This window comes from Haliaeetus albicilla, chromosome 2 (genome assembly GCF_947461875.1).
Source record: "Haliaeetus albicilla chromosome 2, bHalAlb1.1, whole genome shotgun sequence".
Classification (NCBI taxonomy): domain Eukaryota; kingdom Metazoa; phylum Chordata; class Aves; order Accipitriformes; family Accipitridae; genus Haliaeetus; species Haliaeetus albicilla.
Window position 1 is genome coordinate 48240272 of NC_091484.1, and position 16482 is coordinate 48256753.

Below are 16482 nucleotides of genomic sequence, written 5' to 3' on the forward strand. Positions count from 1 at the left end.
GGGAGGAGGAGGAGGAGGAGGAGGAAGGTACAGCGAGGAGGAGGAAGGGCTAAGGAACAGAACGTTTCCGCAGTAGGCACCTCTTTGGTCAGCGATCAATAGATGCGTTATCCTGATTTAAACCAGTTAACGGCCGCCTCCGTGGCTACTGTTAATTCCACTACACGCTTGTTACAAAAAAAAAAAAAAAAAAAAAAAAAAAAAAGCCAAGCCCGGACTCCCTAGGTTGTCCCTCTCGAGCCACTGAAGACCGCAACGAAGATAATGAAGATACGGGGAATAAAAATGAGGCGAGTTCTTGTTTCGAAGGGGCAGGGGGCAAGCAGGGAAACTCGTCTTTCTCCGGCCAGCTCTGATGGCCCGGTGGGCGCCGGTGGTTTCCCTGCGGAACCGGCCCCCTGAGGCTGGCGGGCCAGCGTGAGGTGCGGGCGGGAGGCTCGCCCCGGGAGCCGGGGCGGGGGGCTGAGTGCCCCGCACCCGCGGCCGCACCGCGCTCCTGGGCGCGGGGGATGGCGGCCGGCCCCGGCCCCGGCCCCGGCCCCGGCCCCGGCCCCGCACGCCGCCGCGGCCGCCTGCGCGCTGGGGCCGCGCTGCGCCCTCCCACCTGGGCGCGCAGGTGAGGCGCCGCCAAGCGCCCTCCAGCCCGCGGGGGGAAGGGGCGCGGGTAGCCCCCGCACCCCCGCCTGCCACCCCGCAGTACACCCGGCGGATCCCCCTTCACGTCTTGATTGCGCTCCCCGGGGGGGCGGGGGCACCCCGAGCGGCCCCGCCAGCCCCGACGGGGCGGCGGTGGCCCTGCCGGGGCCGCACGGCTGCGGGGGGCACCGCCGGCCCCCGCCCCCCCGCCGCTCCGGCTGGGGCCGGGGGGGGGGAGGGGGGCGCGGGCGGCCTCGCCGGCCCCGGGGCAGCCCCGGCGGGCGCCGCGGCGGGGAGGCGCGCTCCCCGCGGCCCGCCCGGGGGCAGGGAGAGGCGGGCTGCGCCCCCGCGGAGCCGGCCCCCCCCCGCCCCCCGCCGCTGCCGCGGGCGCCCGGGGCGCGGGCGCGCAGCGCTGCCGCCCGCTGACGGAGCGGCTCGGCGCGGGGACGGCGCTGGCGTTTTGGAGGGAGTTTGCATGTGGTCAGTGCTGTGTTGCTAAGCCAGCCCCCAGCTCACATTACACACTACTGTATTTATAACCTCTCGGAGCTGTTTCCCCCTTCAAGCAGTTCTCTGGGACCACCTTCTATTGGCTTCAACCTCTCCCACTTCTTGACATCTGAGCAGCTCTGAGAAAGGCTCATCTAGGTCCGAGTGTTTATGCAGCGGAGACTGGCCACTAGGGCTAAAGACCTGGATTATCTGAGCTCAGCTGCCTGCTGCAAAGTCTGTCGTTGCCTTTTTGGAAAAAAAAAACCCAACCCCGATCTGTTTACAGTGAAAGTTGACAAAGGGTGGTGAAGTTGGATCCTTCCTAAACTCTCCTGCCTGGAACCTGAGACTTGCATGCCATGGATCACACACTCTTTGGCTGCCTGCGCAGCCCCCATGCCACTGCGCAGAGCTTGCACCCTTTCTCCCAGTCTTCTCTTGCCCTGCATGGAAGATCTGACCACATGTCCTACCCTGATCTGTCTTCTTCTTCTTCCTCTTGCATAATAGCGGGATACCCCAATGAGGAGGGCATGTTTGCCAGCCAGCATCATAGGGGGCACCACCACCATCACCATCACCACCACCACCACCACCAGCAACAGCAGCACCAGGCTTTGCAGACGAACTGGCACATTCCTCAGATGTCGTCTCCTCCCGCCGCGGCCAGGCACAGCCTCTGCCTTCAGCCCGACTCAGGAGGACCCCCGGAGCTGGGCAGCAGCCCCCCCGTCCTGTGTTCAAACTCTTCCAGCCTGGGCACTAACACCCCCACGGGGGCAGCGTGTGCGCCAGGGGACTATGGCAGGCAGGCTCTGTCCCCGGTGGAAACAGAGAAGAGGTCCGGCAAAAGGAAAAGCGACAGCTCAGGTAACGGCTCACGCTTTCCCCTGCGGGGCGGGACCCCCGGGCGGAGGGTGCCGGGGGGAGCTGCGCTGCCGGGCCCCGGGTCTCCCGCCGCGGCGCGGCGCGGCGCGGCGCGGCTCGGCTCGGCTCGGCTCGGCCCGTCTCGGCCCGGCTCGGCCCGGCCCGGCCCCGGCCGCCGCGGTGCTCTCGTCGCCCACTGACACCGGGCTGCCGGGTCGCTCCTTCCCTCAGACGCGCTCTCGGGATCTCCATCATTAAAGCAAGCTTTATTAGGGCTACGGGGGCGGAGGGGGGGGGGGGATAAAAAGGAAAAATCCAGCCCGCGATAGAGCGTGAAATCGAGGTGGCGGTGGTGGGCAGAGAGGTTCCCACAGTCAAGGAGAGAAACGTTTGTAGTTTTGGTGAGGGTTTTAGCATCTGGTCCCGCGCCCCCCTCCCCCTGCCCGGTACGCCACCTCTGCTTCAAAATTCAGAAGAGAGCGCGCTCCTTCCCCTCCGCCCCTTCGCCGCGGAGCGGACTGCGGTGCCCAGGCGATTGCACAACGCTTGGAAACTCTGCCTTGGAAGTGGGGAGTCGGGCGAGGAGCTGATGCCTTGCTGCCCTGGAGGATCTGGGAGCGCCTGCATCGAACGCTCGGCGTGGAAGGGGCAAAACCTGGGGTCCGTAAAGCGAACGGGTGAATGGGAGGTTTAGAAAGCTGCCTCACTTCGGTTTGCTGGTGGCGGGGGTGGAGGGGAGGAAGGAGCTGGCTGACTTCTTCTAAAATCGCCGCAATTCTTACTTAAAGACGAGCGTAAAAACATGTAGACCCGCAGTCATTCCAGAGCGATGATTTGGCATCGCTGAGCGTGCAAAAAAACTTGACATAATCTCCGCTTTTTAAAACGGCAAAGCCTGTCAAAGTCCCACTCTGACAAAAGCCACTTGGCGAAGGCAAGGCGACTGATGGCACTTCCGTCAGGGCACACATAAACCGGGGGGTCATCAAAAATATACTGAGACAGGCAGGCGGCACTTGAAAAAGAGAGGGCTCAACAGTTTGAAAACTCAAGAGCAGGCGTAGCAAATTGTTTGTTATCGAGGAAGAGAAAGTGAAAGGCTTTTCCAGATATTTATGAAGTTCACAACCGAAACCGTGACCTCTTTCGCTCAAAATGTTGTGAGCTTGGTAAAGTGGTAAGCAACAGAAACTTTTTAAAAAAACAGCCCTCAAGGAGACCATCATTTTCTTCACTGTCCGTCACATTAGGAAACATTTACAGTAATTCAGAATGGGTTTAACTGAATTTCATCTTACATAGCTGGTATACAGGCTGAAAACTCTTCCAAGATTAAAAGCCGTATTTAGTTAAAACACTGGTGGTGAAATCTATTGTTGCATATTCCTTACATTTTATGAGATAAAAGGAATTCTTTGATTTCGTGAGGTGTATGAGCAATACTAAAATTCGGGTCCCCATTGCTACTGGGAAAATAACTGGATGCCTGTCGGTGTAAGGATTTATTGTATTGTCAGTCTGTTTAAAGCTGAAGGAAAAAAGAAAATTGGTCCCTTTCGCCATCAGGGAAGTATCTGTCTCGCTTTCTGTTTATTTCATTTTGCAATGCAAACCAAAAAAACACCAGCGGGGAATGCCCCAAACTGTACCCTGAAGTGACTGGAGTCTTCCACTGGATTTAGTGGACAAGGGTTCGAGCCTTTAGCCATGGTTAAGCTTATCTTGCGCTGTACTCCGAACCTCACTTTCTAAGACTTTCTGCAGATCAAGGCAGGTAACCTTTTCCTCCTCCCTTCCCCTAAGAAAAAAATCTTGTGGCAGTTCACACAATTGTGAGTCTCTCAAACAGAAAATAGGCATCTTTTGACAGCAACCGGGTAGCTGCTGTATCTTCGGTTTTTCTTCAGGACATGCCTGAGTTTTGGACCGAATATTTAACCCCACCCCTTTATTAATCCTGAACTCTGGTGCTAGATATTTAATGCCCTTCTAATGTATGGCAGCAAGAACTATTTTTAAGTCACTGTATTTCTATATTTGTCACCCATAATTGCCCCTCATTTGATTAAAACCCATCCCCTTTATTTCTCATTAATCTGTTTTTTTAAACAAATTACCATACTTGAAAGAATTTCATCCATGCCTTCCCCACTTTTTGGAGACATATTCATCACACTTGGAACTACTTCAATAGGCATTTGTATAAAATCCTAATAGTAAATAACTAAGAAGTGAAGAGAGACTGTTTAAGTTTCAGTGCCAGCATTCTGAGACAATTATTAATGCTCTTGCTTATTTACAGATATATTTCCTCTTCTTAAGCGTATCACTTAAAGCCACAGAATGTTCAGTGTTTTCTTGAGCCCTGAATCTGTTCTGCATTTCAGAGCTGAATTAACCTTAGGCTACCCTTTTCTTGCACTACTCTGCTTTTACTTCTGAATGTTTAAGACGAGGAACGTCGATGCGTAAAGCTGAGTTTATAGATAAAGAAAGTAAAATGTGAACATTCCTTGTATCATTTATCTCCCAAACTGGTAACTTGCTCAGCCATATAGATACTCTGAAAATTTACCAGCAGAGATACCTCATTTTACTTATTTGCTATGATGGCAGGAGTGTAATTTTTTAAAATCATAAACAAAAATCTAGAGGGCGAGCACATTTTGGACGACGGACTGTGTGTTTGTCCCTGTGCTTGCTCTTTCCCCCTGGAATTCACATATTGCAAGGGAATGGGAGGATAGAAGTATTTTGCGCTATGCTGTGTAATACTTTTGTTTGGGATTGAGAAAGCAAGGTGAGATGTGCATTCATGGTAGTTTCATCAACTGTCTGACTTACAGTTTTCTTTTGCCCTAACCCAGGTTTTAAGCAGTTTGGGAAGTTCCCTTTGAAGATATTGAATAGGCTGCTACAGAACAGGGTGAAATTGTCAACTGTTCTTGTGGTAAAGGACTGAGAAATACTGCTTACTTAGTCATCGACCCCTGCATGCTACAGCTGTCAGTGTCTCCAGGTTTTGTAGTTGCTCCCTCATTATCTTCTGAACATTCCTTTCAACCTGCGTAGGCCCAGAAGCGGGTCAGTAAACTAGCCTGTGAGTTGAGGAGTGATGCACACTAATCTTTAGATGTTAATGTTTTGCAGTGAATAATGGCATCTGCATCCTTGCCTTTGTAACTCAGCTCTACGTATGTCAAGGATGTAGGAGTAAAAAGACGATACTAAATTTGAGGAGAGGTTACAAATAAAATCGCTTATTTTAACGTGCACTAGTGGTCAGAATTATCTGTGTGCTAATGAGGTGCGGATGAAAACCATGCTGAGTGTATAAAAAACATATTCTTGGAGTGCTTTGTTGCTTTGTGGTACGAGTTGTTCTATAAGGAATATTTTGGATTTTTCTAATGCCTCCCCTTCTCATTACTTGCGTGTGACTTTTGAGGCCATTTTATTTCTGGTTTTTACAGAGTAGGTTTTGATTCTCAGACGATGCAGATCGCATCAAATGCAAAATTACTACTGCAGTTGTCTAAGTTGGCTTACTTAGGTCCAAGTTTTCTTAAAACTTCAGTCAGGAGAAAAGCACATTAATGCCTATATAGAAACTGTAACCCAGGTTTACTGAGAAATACAAAAAGAAAGTGAATCTGGTAGCCTTAAGGAAGCCTAAAATGCTATGGCGAAAAAAATATCTGTACTATGCTGAAAAGACCAGGGGGAGGCTGAGTACTGTTGAAGGAGTTCTGAGCCCTACAGCTATTCAAACATTGAATTGCGATAGATAAATGTATGCTACAAGTAAATTTGATTCCAGTTAAAGTCCAATGTAATTAGACACATGCGCCCAGGCATGAGAAGCCTTTTACTTTTTTTTTTTTTAAAGTTTGACATGGAAAAATGTTTTTATATGACACAGATTTCCAAGGAAAGGCTAGCAGGTAATAACAACTATTCATATTTTTGACTCTGTTTACAATAGTATCATATAGAAACACTGCTGTTAAACCTACAAAAACATTTCAGGAATCCAGTGTTTCAATAGGTGTTCTGCTGGGTTTTGTTCATTGACAAATCACATGAAAAGAAAACAATACTCTTTTTTCCAGTGTTTTAACATCTTTTATAACCTACCTATTCTCAACATGCAAGCAGTAAAAAGTTACATCTCCAGGGAACTTATTTTAAACATAACTAAATATCATAAATCATACATACTTGTTTGAAATGGTCTCTAAAAAGCAGGTCATTTTGATAAATGATTATAAATACTGCAAAATCATGGGTTTTGAGGACTTCTGATTGGTTTCTGAAACACATCAGTAAGAAAAATGAGCTGCACACTTGTAGTCAAAAAGAACTGTGTAACTGATTCATCAATATGTCTGTGCTTTTCAGCGTGGTTGTAAACGGAAGCAAGAAAAAATACATAATAAAGCACAGTTTTTCTGGAAAGAGTTAATTTGTTTGGTATCCAGTATCAAAGCATCACTTACCAATAAAAAAAGCCCACCACCAACAAAAAAACACCTCTGTAGATTTCATAAATGAAACAAGTTCAAAATCTGATGAATAATAATCATAGTTTTAGGAGAAGACTTTTAAGGCTACGTAATGGGCCACTTGCTGGATTGTTTACTAGATGAAAATTTGCAAAATGTTCGCTTTTGCTCTCAGGAAATATAATCAGAACTTTTCTAGGACTGTAAAATTTTTAAACACTATTTTACTGATACATTCTCAGAATTTTTTGTCCATAGCCAAAGAGTAATTTTGTGTGGACAGAAATAAGTATGGCCTCTAGTTATGTATTTCTGTCTGTTCATATATATATATATAAAGTTTATATATATATATATATATATAAAAAATTCAGTAGGATTTACACTTCCTCCCCCTGCCCCAACCCGCCCTTTTAGAAACATTGGGGTCCCAATGCAGACGTTCACAGGAGCACAAATGTTTATGTGAGAAGGTCTATTGATTCTAGTGGAACTACTGAAGTGCGCAAGGTTCTTTAAGCTGTTGGAGCTTAATTCTGTTACGCTGTTTAAAATCTTTGGCACAGAAATGTAATTGCATGATATTCTGTTATTATTTGGTATTAAGCTCTATCAAGGATCCCAGTCTTCAAGCAAAGTCACCAAGGGATCTGGATGAGTAAGAAGTGTGGTAGTAGAATGAAACACAGAAGGAGATATGGACACATGGAGATTAAAGATCCAAACATTCTGTCAATATCTGGAGAAAATTTCACTGACACTTCTCAGAAAAATCATGGCTGGAGTTACCTTTCAGGATTTTTAAACTGCTGTTGCGTGGTAGGGAAAGAAAAATGCTTTATAATTCTTGCAGATATTTATTGATAAAATATTAGGATTGCCTGGTTAAGCATTGCCAATTCAGCATTATCTCTCTCTCTCTCTCTCTCTCTCTCTCTCTAAACTGAATTTTAATTTCATTGGTTTTAACATCCTAGGATAAAATTTGTCCTACCATATCTAGCATAACTTCTCTAGTATTTTGCACAGTAAGTAATCCGTTTCTGGATTTTTTTTGTCAGACTTGTTGCCCTTTTTGGACATGCTAATTATTTAGTAAGTGCTTTTTAATTGAGCCTGTTAATCTGCATATAGTTTGCTGTTTGGAAATACTCATTCTTTAGTGATGTGATGACTCGATATGCTGTATCTTTGAAGTCCTCGAGTCAGATTGAACTCTGTGTTTTGAAATTCAAAGGAAGGTGACAACATTATCTTTGCTGATGTCTGCTAATAATCTGATATTGCTCAGTGGATTATTGCTTTCAGCAAATACAATGTTACACGGCAGCAGGAATGGTTGCTGTAGCATGTTTCAGTAGCAAAATGTATTCTACCAAGCAGTTTTGCTAGTCTCTGGAAAGGAAGCAAAATAAATCCGGTTTTATCTGCTAGAATGAGCAGAGTTTAAATCCATCAGTAAAATGTAGTTATGGTGGGGTTGGGTTCAATCCTTATTTTTCCTATGTTATCCTGTGTCCTTGTTCTAATACACTTAAGAATGCAACTTGAAAGGACACGAAAGAAAAGTCATATTTTTTAAATATAAATACTTGCATATGTCGCTAATAAGGTTTCTAACTAAAATAGTGTGGTGTTAGAGAAGTTTGATAAACAGTGCTTGAGGCTACTTCATTACATCAGTGCACAGCTGGGCACAGAACCCAGCCTTATGATCTGCCTCGAGCCTGTGCCCTGTCCTTTTGTGTCTGTTTCCCCAACCTATACAATGACAATACCAGTGCTTTCCTTCCATTTGTAAAGTACTGTAAGCTTTTATTTAATGAAAAGCTTTGTGTGCGTGTGTGCGCGTGCTTGCGCTTTTTTTAGTAGGCTTTAAAGACTTACAGATCTGCATCCCCATTTCTCAAGTATCGCTGGTGGCAGGGTAGGAGCGAGACGGTGCGCAGCTGCCCTGCAGAAAAAGCCTTCCTCCCACTGCTCAGCAGGGCAATCACATCACCTTTACCAGCATGAGCTTGTGTGGCTGCATAGGTGTGCACAGCAAGAAGTCATTTGACTTCTGGGGTGAGTGTCTGGGGTCTTTGATGACCAGATAGCTGCTTTTCTATTGTATTTAATCAAAGTCTGAATTAAAAAATAGCCTGAGTAATTGCGTTGGATGCACACAGTCTAGTCTTGTATGTATTTTAAGTATTTGAATAACTAAAAAAAGTTATTAATATAAATGGTTTCTAAACATACATGCTAAGGGAAGTTTCACCTGGAAGATATTGATGACAAAATTCCCACTGATTTTTGGTAGTGCCAGATTTTAAGATGTGCATTCTCACTATGAATTAGGAAGAGTTCTTAGCTTGGGAGAAGGACATAGACCAGTTAGCCGTGCTAGTGCTTATGCTTTTTGTGATACGCTGTCTCTCATGCTTCCAGCGGCAAACACAGCAAAGGAATGCTACTTTAAAAAAACACCGCTTCCATCGGTCTTACTTTTCTAGTGTTCGTTGTCCTTGTTATTTATTAATATATTTTACAAAATCTGTGTCCTTTGATAAGTTTACCTAAACCATATCCTTTTAAAATAATATTTTAATAGATAAAAATTAAATCATACTGCTGTTATTCAATCTCTGCTAATTTTATATATATATATATATATATATATGTATGTATGTATGTATGTATGTATTATCACCAGTGCAGAGTTGCATCACTGTATCCTAGCATTCACTGAGTGATGCGAAGTGGAAAAAAAAATCAGTAGTATAATGGGATATAGTGGTAGACAGTTCACTGTTGTACATGAAAAGTTGCTTCTGAAGTCTTCTAATAAACATTATAAATAGACAACTTAGGCTGTCAAAATTCTACTTGTTAACGTCAATGATATTAAAGATATAATATTCATTGTAGATTAGGCAGGATGTCCTTCATTTTGAGATCTTGGACCTACAGAAGACAGTAACATACCTCCTATTCAGAATGTGAGTTTATTTTCCATGTGGAATTGTGAATTTTACAAATAGTTTTGGGGGTAGGTTACTTGACTAGAAGCTGTGCATATTACTAAATAGGCACGCGATTATACATCAAAAGAAAAATCAGAAATCACATTTCGAAATTGGCTACTGAATATTTTATTGTTTAATGATGAATGTAATCATTCAATACTACGCAGTCTGAAATCACTGGAGCTTCTTGCTCTACACAAAGAAAAAAAGCAGTCTAAAGTTTATATTGAAAATTACCTGTGCTGAATAAACCTTGCAGTAGTGGAAAAAGGCCCCTAAAGTACATAAACAGAATAAAACATACATGAAAACTTAATGGTCATTTGAAAGAAAAGTTATTTTGTACTTGAACCTATGTTTCCTTTTATCCTTCTTTTCAACAAATGAAACAAAATAATTGACCAAATAGCAGAAAAAACAAGTCTCAAAGGAATGAGTCAAATCTTTCATTTATGATGGAAGAGCATAGTTTTACTAAACCAATAAAATCCAGTGGATTATGAAACCCTAACTGGAAGCCAAGTAATCTTTTTTCTTTCTTTCTTTCTTTCTGAAGCTGCTTCTTGGGCTAGAGAAAAATTGGTTGATTGAACATTATTTTATAGCAAATAGGATATGAAAAACTAAAACTGAAACAGATTACTGCAGGCTTTTAACAGTCCTTCTTCCTTCTGCATTCTCTCAGATCTCTAGTAGCTATTTTTTATTTTTAGCAAGTGAGCCTGAACAAATGCTGCCTTACATAAACTGAGTTAGATGCACTTCAGTAGCGTCCGCCACCATTGTGAGTTTTAATTCTTAGACTGTGATCCCATGATGATGCCAGTATGCATTTAATTTTGTATGTTGGGAGATGAATGAAATCTTGCATGTGCTGAAGTCAAAACTATTGAGTGGAGCCAGGACTTCACAGCAGAAGTAGTCGTATTACTTTGATACGAACACACCTGAAGTTAAGTGGATGTTTACACATTTTGGCGAATTGGGGGCATTAGTCACTTACATTTACCAAGCAGAAAGACTGTTTCCCACTTTGGTCCTTCTATAAATAGATACTAAAAAATCTGTTGGACATATGTGGACTGACAATATAGCTCTGAAGAGAGCTGAATGAACCGTGGGGTTTTCTACCTGCCAAGTAAAAACCGGCATATTCCAGAAGAATGCAATGTGCCCTGAGTGCGCACGGGGGCTTCCTTGGAAGGGGGTGTTTTTGCAGGGTGAGTGGGGCTCCTCAGGTACATGGGTCTCAGTAGCTTTTCAAGCCTTTCCTTTTCTTCCAGCTGGTGCAGAATACCAGAATGCTGTAGGCCTCATCCTCGTAGGATATGTGGACAAGCAAAACCTACTTGTTAAAATGTTCTTATTACTGTAAAAAGAATGGTAGGAACAGTGACTAGATGTCTCCTAAATTCATGAAAATATCAGTTGGTTTAGTGAAGGAAAAAGAACTGAAGCCAGATGTGTTGATAAACTATATGACGGCATATTTTGCAAGGCTTTGGTACACTGAGCTGGTAAAAATGGTGTGAGTGGAAGCCCAGGCGGCTACAGTGACATCGACCACTCAAAGATGCCTTTTAAAGCTTTGTGCTTAGAATGCCAGACAGTATTTTCTGCCAGAAGAAAACAGCTAAGGCGTGTTCACTCCTTTCGAATTGGTATCTTCTGAACTAGACTTTAAAATCTAGTAAAAGTCCGCAAGTCATACTTGCCTTATATAAGGCTTAGGGAGAACTGAGAATGTTGCAAGTCCTTTGCACTTTGGAATTACTGATTTGATTCACTCAAATGTGACATAGTAGTATTAAGCTCTTTTTTTTGTCTTTTTTTTTCTTCTTTCTACGTTCTTGTTTTGTGAGTACCACAATGACCTCAAGCCACAGCCGTGTGTTAAGTAAGTCTTGCGCTCCTGAGGACATTAGAACAACACATACTAATGGTCTCCCTCCCGGCTCCCTCTCCCTCCCTTTCTCTCTTTCCTTTTTTTACACAAGTACATTTCTGAAGGACTGTATGCAGGTATATCCTTTCAATTTCCATTTATCCTCACAGAATGAACACTTCCTTTATTGCAAAAAAAAAAAAAAAATCACCCTTTACCTTAATCACATTTCCATTGGATGTTAGCCTACAATAACTTAAGAACCGCAGTGATCCGCTAAATAGGACAGTACTGTTAGGTGATGTAAGTCTGTTAGGCAATGCAAGCTGAAACAGTTATGGATCAGTGGAGCAGAGTCAGATAAGAATAGGAGGCTTCATTAGCAGTTGTCCATAAGGTGTTTTGAATCCACAGCATTATCTTTTCTTGTATTATCACTTTATTTTACATAATTTTCTAATAGATTCTATTATTGGGTCAATTAAAAGAGTGTCTGTTCCATTTGCATATTTTGTTTTTATGAAATAATACATTATTATTAAAAGTAGTAAATAGAACAACTAAAATTCTAAATTTAAAAAAAGTAATGTGAATAAGCACAGGAGAAAAAGCTGGAGACAAGGTCACAAATATTTTGGATTGGTTTAAATTATGAAGAAATACGCTGCCAAACTTTTCTGTAGGTTTGGTTTAGCTTTGGGGTTTTTTTTTTCCCTCGACTCATTCTGACCCCTTTGCTTTTTACACTTTGATACATTGCTACAACTTTATGAGGCAAACATCTTTATTGCTTTAATATGAGGGTATGTACAGAAATCTACAGTATTCGAACCCTATAAAGCTATCTTTATTTCACTGGTTCCAAACTGAAATTTAGACATGCAGAGAAGGTACCAATTGAGTTTACAGTCTGCTGGCATGAGAAATATCAGGGATTTAATGTTTTTGTATTTGCAAACATATCACCAGAGCTTTGCCAGACATGACACCCAAACAAACACTGTTTTTTTGGATAGAGATTGTGTGTTTCAAGTACAGTGGCTAAACACATCCAGCCATTTTGAAATATAGTTGGTGAAATTAACTTACAGACTGACCCAATCCTTCAAAGTTCTCCGGAAAGCCATTTCCTTCCCTCCTGCAAAAGTCACTCAGTGCTTTACCAGTCTGTGTACTGATGCTCTAATCCTGCTGAAGCTTAGGTTACTGTGTATAATTCTCTTGGAATTAACAGTATAACACTCAAAAAGTTAAGCACAGGCATGTCATTCCTACGCTGTCATTGATTCCTCCAGCTCGATGGTGTGCGGCTAAGAAATGTTTGTAATTCCACAACATATGGGTAGATACCATAAAAATATTATTTATGGAGGCTCTGGCTTGCTTTGTGTTTTTCAAGCATGTTTCCACAACTAATTGATAGTCTTAATTTACACACACACAAACTAAAAGCTGCATCCATGTTAACCTTGAAACATATGGTTGCCTTGAATATGTAGATAAATGGAAAGCTTGATGCTACTCATATAGAGGAGTCTGGCTGCATGTTATTGCTGGCTTATTAATTAAAAGGGCCTTGTTAACATATCAGCAGACTCTTATTACAAAAGGTGGAGGTGAAATCCACACTGAGCTAGAAATGCAAGTACTGCTCTTATCTGAGGTGTTCACACGGACCTGCACGGAGCCTTACTTGTTCAGAAGTTATTTGATGAGGGTACATGTTCCCTAAATACCTCTGGAAGAGTATTTCTGCAAGTTTGGGAACTGAAGCAAGTCCAGGGAATGAGTGTAGCATATTGCACAACAAGCACTGAAAGAAGGTCTCACTCATCAGCCTTTGCACGTTCCCTGCAATGTCATTTAATGTCTCCTGTATCTCTGCTCTCCATAAAGCCTAAGAGCTACCTTTGTACAGTTAAGGTCGGTTACTTTATAAAAGCAGACAGCATTTCCTTTCTTTCCAGGGCATAAATGCACAGATTTAGGAAAAAAATGCTCACAAAAGAGACCTGGGGGTAAGCACAAAGCGTCTTTTCACAGGGGCAGAACAACTTTGTCCTTGGTTTCCCCAGTACAAGGCCACAGGCTGCTGCTTATTCTGAACAGGGTGAGAACTATGGTTTAGAAGATCTTATTTTGCTACCAAAGTTTGCAAGTTGCTTTTATCAATCTTCTCTCTCTCCAACATGTTTTCAGACTGTTTTGCAGATGACTTTTATACCATTTAGCAGAATTCAAATCCTGTTTTCCTGCCCTGGCCCTCTCTTGGCTCCTATTTGAACCCTGCCAAAACCAAAGCTGATTAAATGATCCTACCTTTCAATCACACTCTTTTGAAATTCCCTTCCTAGAATCCTTCTTCTGGTTCCAGCTTATCCGCTCAGAGTTAAACTGTTATTTCCCCGCAAGGCGTTGCCCAACTGCTGCTCAGCTGATATTTCGGATCCTGTTTCTTACCTACCTCAATGTCTTCTCTGTGCTGTCTTAAGTGTGTTCTTCCTTTTTCCATTCACACTCTTCTCTCTCTTCTGTACGGCTCACATATATGCAAGAAACATCCAGAAGCAATATTGTGTCATTATCCCATCGGCCCCAAACCATCAATTGTTTTACTCTGAACTTACTTTTGATAACTGCAGGTCAGTCATGACTCTTCCATTTATTTATGGTGTGTCAGAAAAGTGTGTAAGGCTGAGAGTAAACAAAAAAAAGGAAAAAAAAAAGTTTCATGTGCTGTCTCTTCTCTTCTTGAGGTTTTAACTTCACAAGGGTGCGCACCACAGAGGACATTCTGTAAACAGCTATAGTGGAAATCAAGCATGACTCAGCCATGACAACGCTGATGGTTAATATTTAATACCAGTAATGTACCCAGTGTCGAGCAGAGCCTTGTGTAAAAAGGGAGTATTTGAAACTAGGCTGAAGGGGTGAAAAAAAAATGAATCTAACTTTCTTAAAATGCACTCTTTTAATTCCAAGATTTTAGGTAATAATTACTTGTGCCAGAAGGAATGTGCTTCAAAGAAAGTAAAGTCTCATTTTGAAGGAGCCTGTAAACTCTTTAAATAGCATTGGCAATTTGTCCTTTCACTCTGCTTTTCTGTAAGAAGAATTTTGAAAGTGGCAAAGTATTTTTTTTTTTAATTCCATTTCATTGATATAATAGACATAAATATACATTTGGGGTGTGTGTGAGTGTGTGCATGCATGTGTGTATCAAATAAGAAATAACAGCAGACAGGGACCCGGGATAGTCCACTTGATTTGACTGGACCAGCACTTGGTTATACTGTGCTATTTTATTCCTAAATGTGTTTTAAAAACAATTTGGGAAGGGTGAGGGAGCTGCAGGCAGGGAGAGGAAATAATGGAGGAGTCTTGCTGACACCTTTTGAATGCTTGGGCTTGGCAATTTTGCACTTATTTTCAATATCTAGAGTTTTTCAGTGTAATATCAGCAAATAGAGTGCATGGTAAAATTACAGAAGATATTAAATTTGAACTCTGGAGACATAAATTCACATGAGGATCAGATCACAAGATTGGCTGCTTTCCGACTAGTCTCCAGTGGGCTTTTTTCCATATCACAAAAATCACCATACAGTTTGGCACAACCTTCAGGCTCAATGAAGAGGATTCTGTTCCAGGACTGAAATAGCCAAAAGCACTAGATGCCAGAATTGAGGTGCATTTGCAGTGTAGGACGGAGACAGTTTTACAGCTTTTGTCTCAATGCTTCTTTCCCCTTGCTAGGAATAAATCTCTTTGGGTTTTGGTAAGAGTTCTATCAACTTTATAGAGGAAGGAGGGAGGAATGAGACCCTAACCTTAGTGTTTGTGACTTTATAACTACCAAAAACCTAGAAGTGTGTGGTGTCAGTAACTCGCATTCCTGTAGCACACATTAGAATCTAATAGGCAGTGTTTGAGAAGATTTAAAAAAATTGGCAAACAGATATCTTTCTGGTCAAAATTAGAAATAAATTAAACAAGGAAGATACAGACTTCTGAAAGTGATGGAGTCCTGCTCCCTTCCCCCACCTCCCAGAAGCAAGCTGGTGTTTCCAGCAACTTCAAAAACTGAAGACTTCTCTGTAATCCTAAATGTACATAAGGAACAGATTAAAGTCCTGATTTGCGAAAAAATTTGAGCATATGCTTAAGAACCATTGACTTCAATGGGAGTTAAACATGTCCTCACACACAATTCTTGAACTGGAGACTAATAAGGATATTAAAAAGGATCAAGAGGCTGCCCCCCTTCAGGAAATGCTGCAAAACAGTCATAGCTGAAAGCATTTTTTGTCATAATCATACTGACTTTCATCACTACCCTCCTCACCTCACTTCCAACCTTCACAAAGAGGAGAAAACAACCCTTCTCTCCCTCTCTTCCCCTCTATCCTTCTCTCTTCTCCTGTGCCATTCTATGCCTGACTAAGCTTTCTCTGGCTCCAAAAGGGAGAGTAACTACAGACTCTGCAGTGTCCATTAGGGATGCCATTATTTCCAGTGTAATGAATATGGAAGATGGTCAGATGGTACAGTGGATGGTGGCTGAACAACCCCCCTGAGAGAATTAATTGCAACATGATTAATTACATTGCTGTCTAGCTATGCAGACCTAGGAATGATTGGAAGGACATAAAACACAGTACAGGTTACAAAAAAAAAAAAAAAAAAAAAAAAAGAAGGAAAGGAAACCTTGCTAAAAAGCCACACAAAATTTACCTAGATGAAGCCTATTTACAGGGAAAAAGGTACATCCCACCTCCCCTACCCCCCCCCCCAAACAGCAGTCTATATTTATATTCTTTTATTAGACGAGTGACAGATGGAGTGAAGTAGTGATGACTAAAAGGCTTGAGTGTGGGTTGATTTCTTTCAATTCAGTATGACAAAATGGGTTATGTATATGGTTTGTGAGTGTGGTACTAATTTATTAAATGCTCATTTGGACTTTAAAAAATAGCTTGCCTTCATTAGCAGTCTCAGGAAACAGACTCCATGGTGTAATAAATCTCACTTGCAGGAATTTTGGCCTGATACTCATCTTAAAATACTCCAAACTTTCTTTTTCTGA

The 16482-nt window shown here is 42.5% G+C and overlaps 1 protein-coding gene across 1 annotated transcript in view; it reads left to right on the forward strand.

Annotated features, from left to right (window-relative positions):
- Positions 1 to 1060: 1060 nt before the first annotated feature.
- MEOX2 (mesenchyme homeobox 2) overlaps positions 1061 to 16482 on the forward strand; it is a 54379-nt gene continuing 38957 nt past the window's right edge. Inside the window, exon 1 of the mRNA XM_069774152.1 lies at positions 1061 to 1998. Within this exon, the coding sequence (XP_069630253.1) occupies positions 1488 to 1998 (511 nt within the window). The 5' untranslated portion in view covers positions 1061 to 1487. The remainder of the gene's footprint in view (positions 1999 to 16482) is intronic.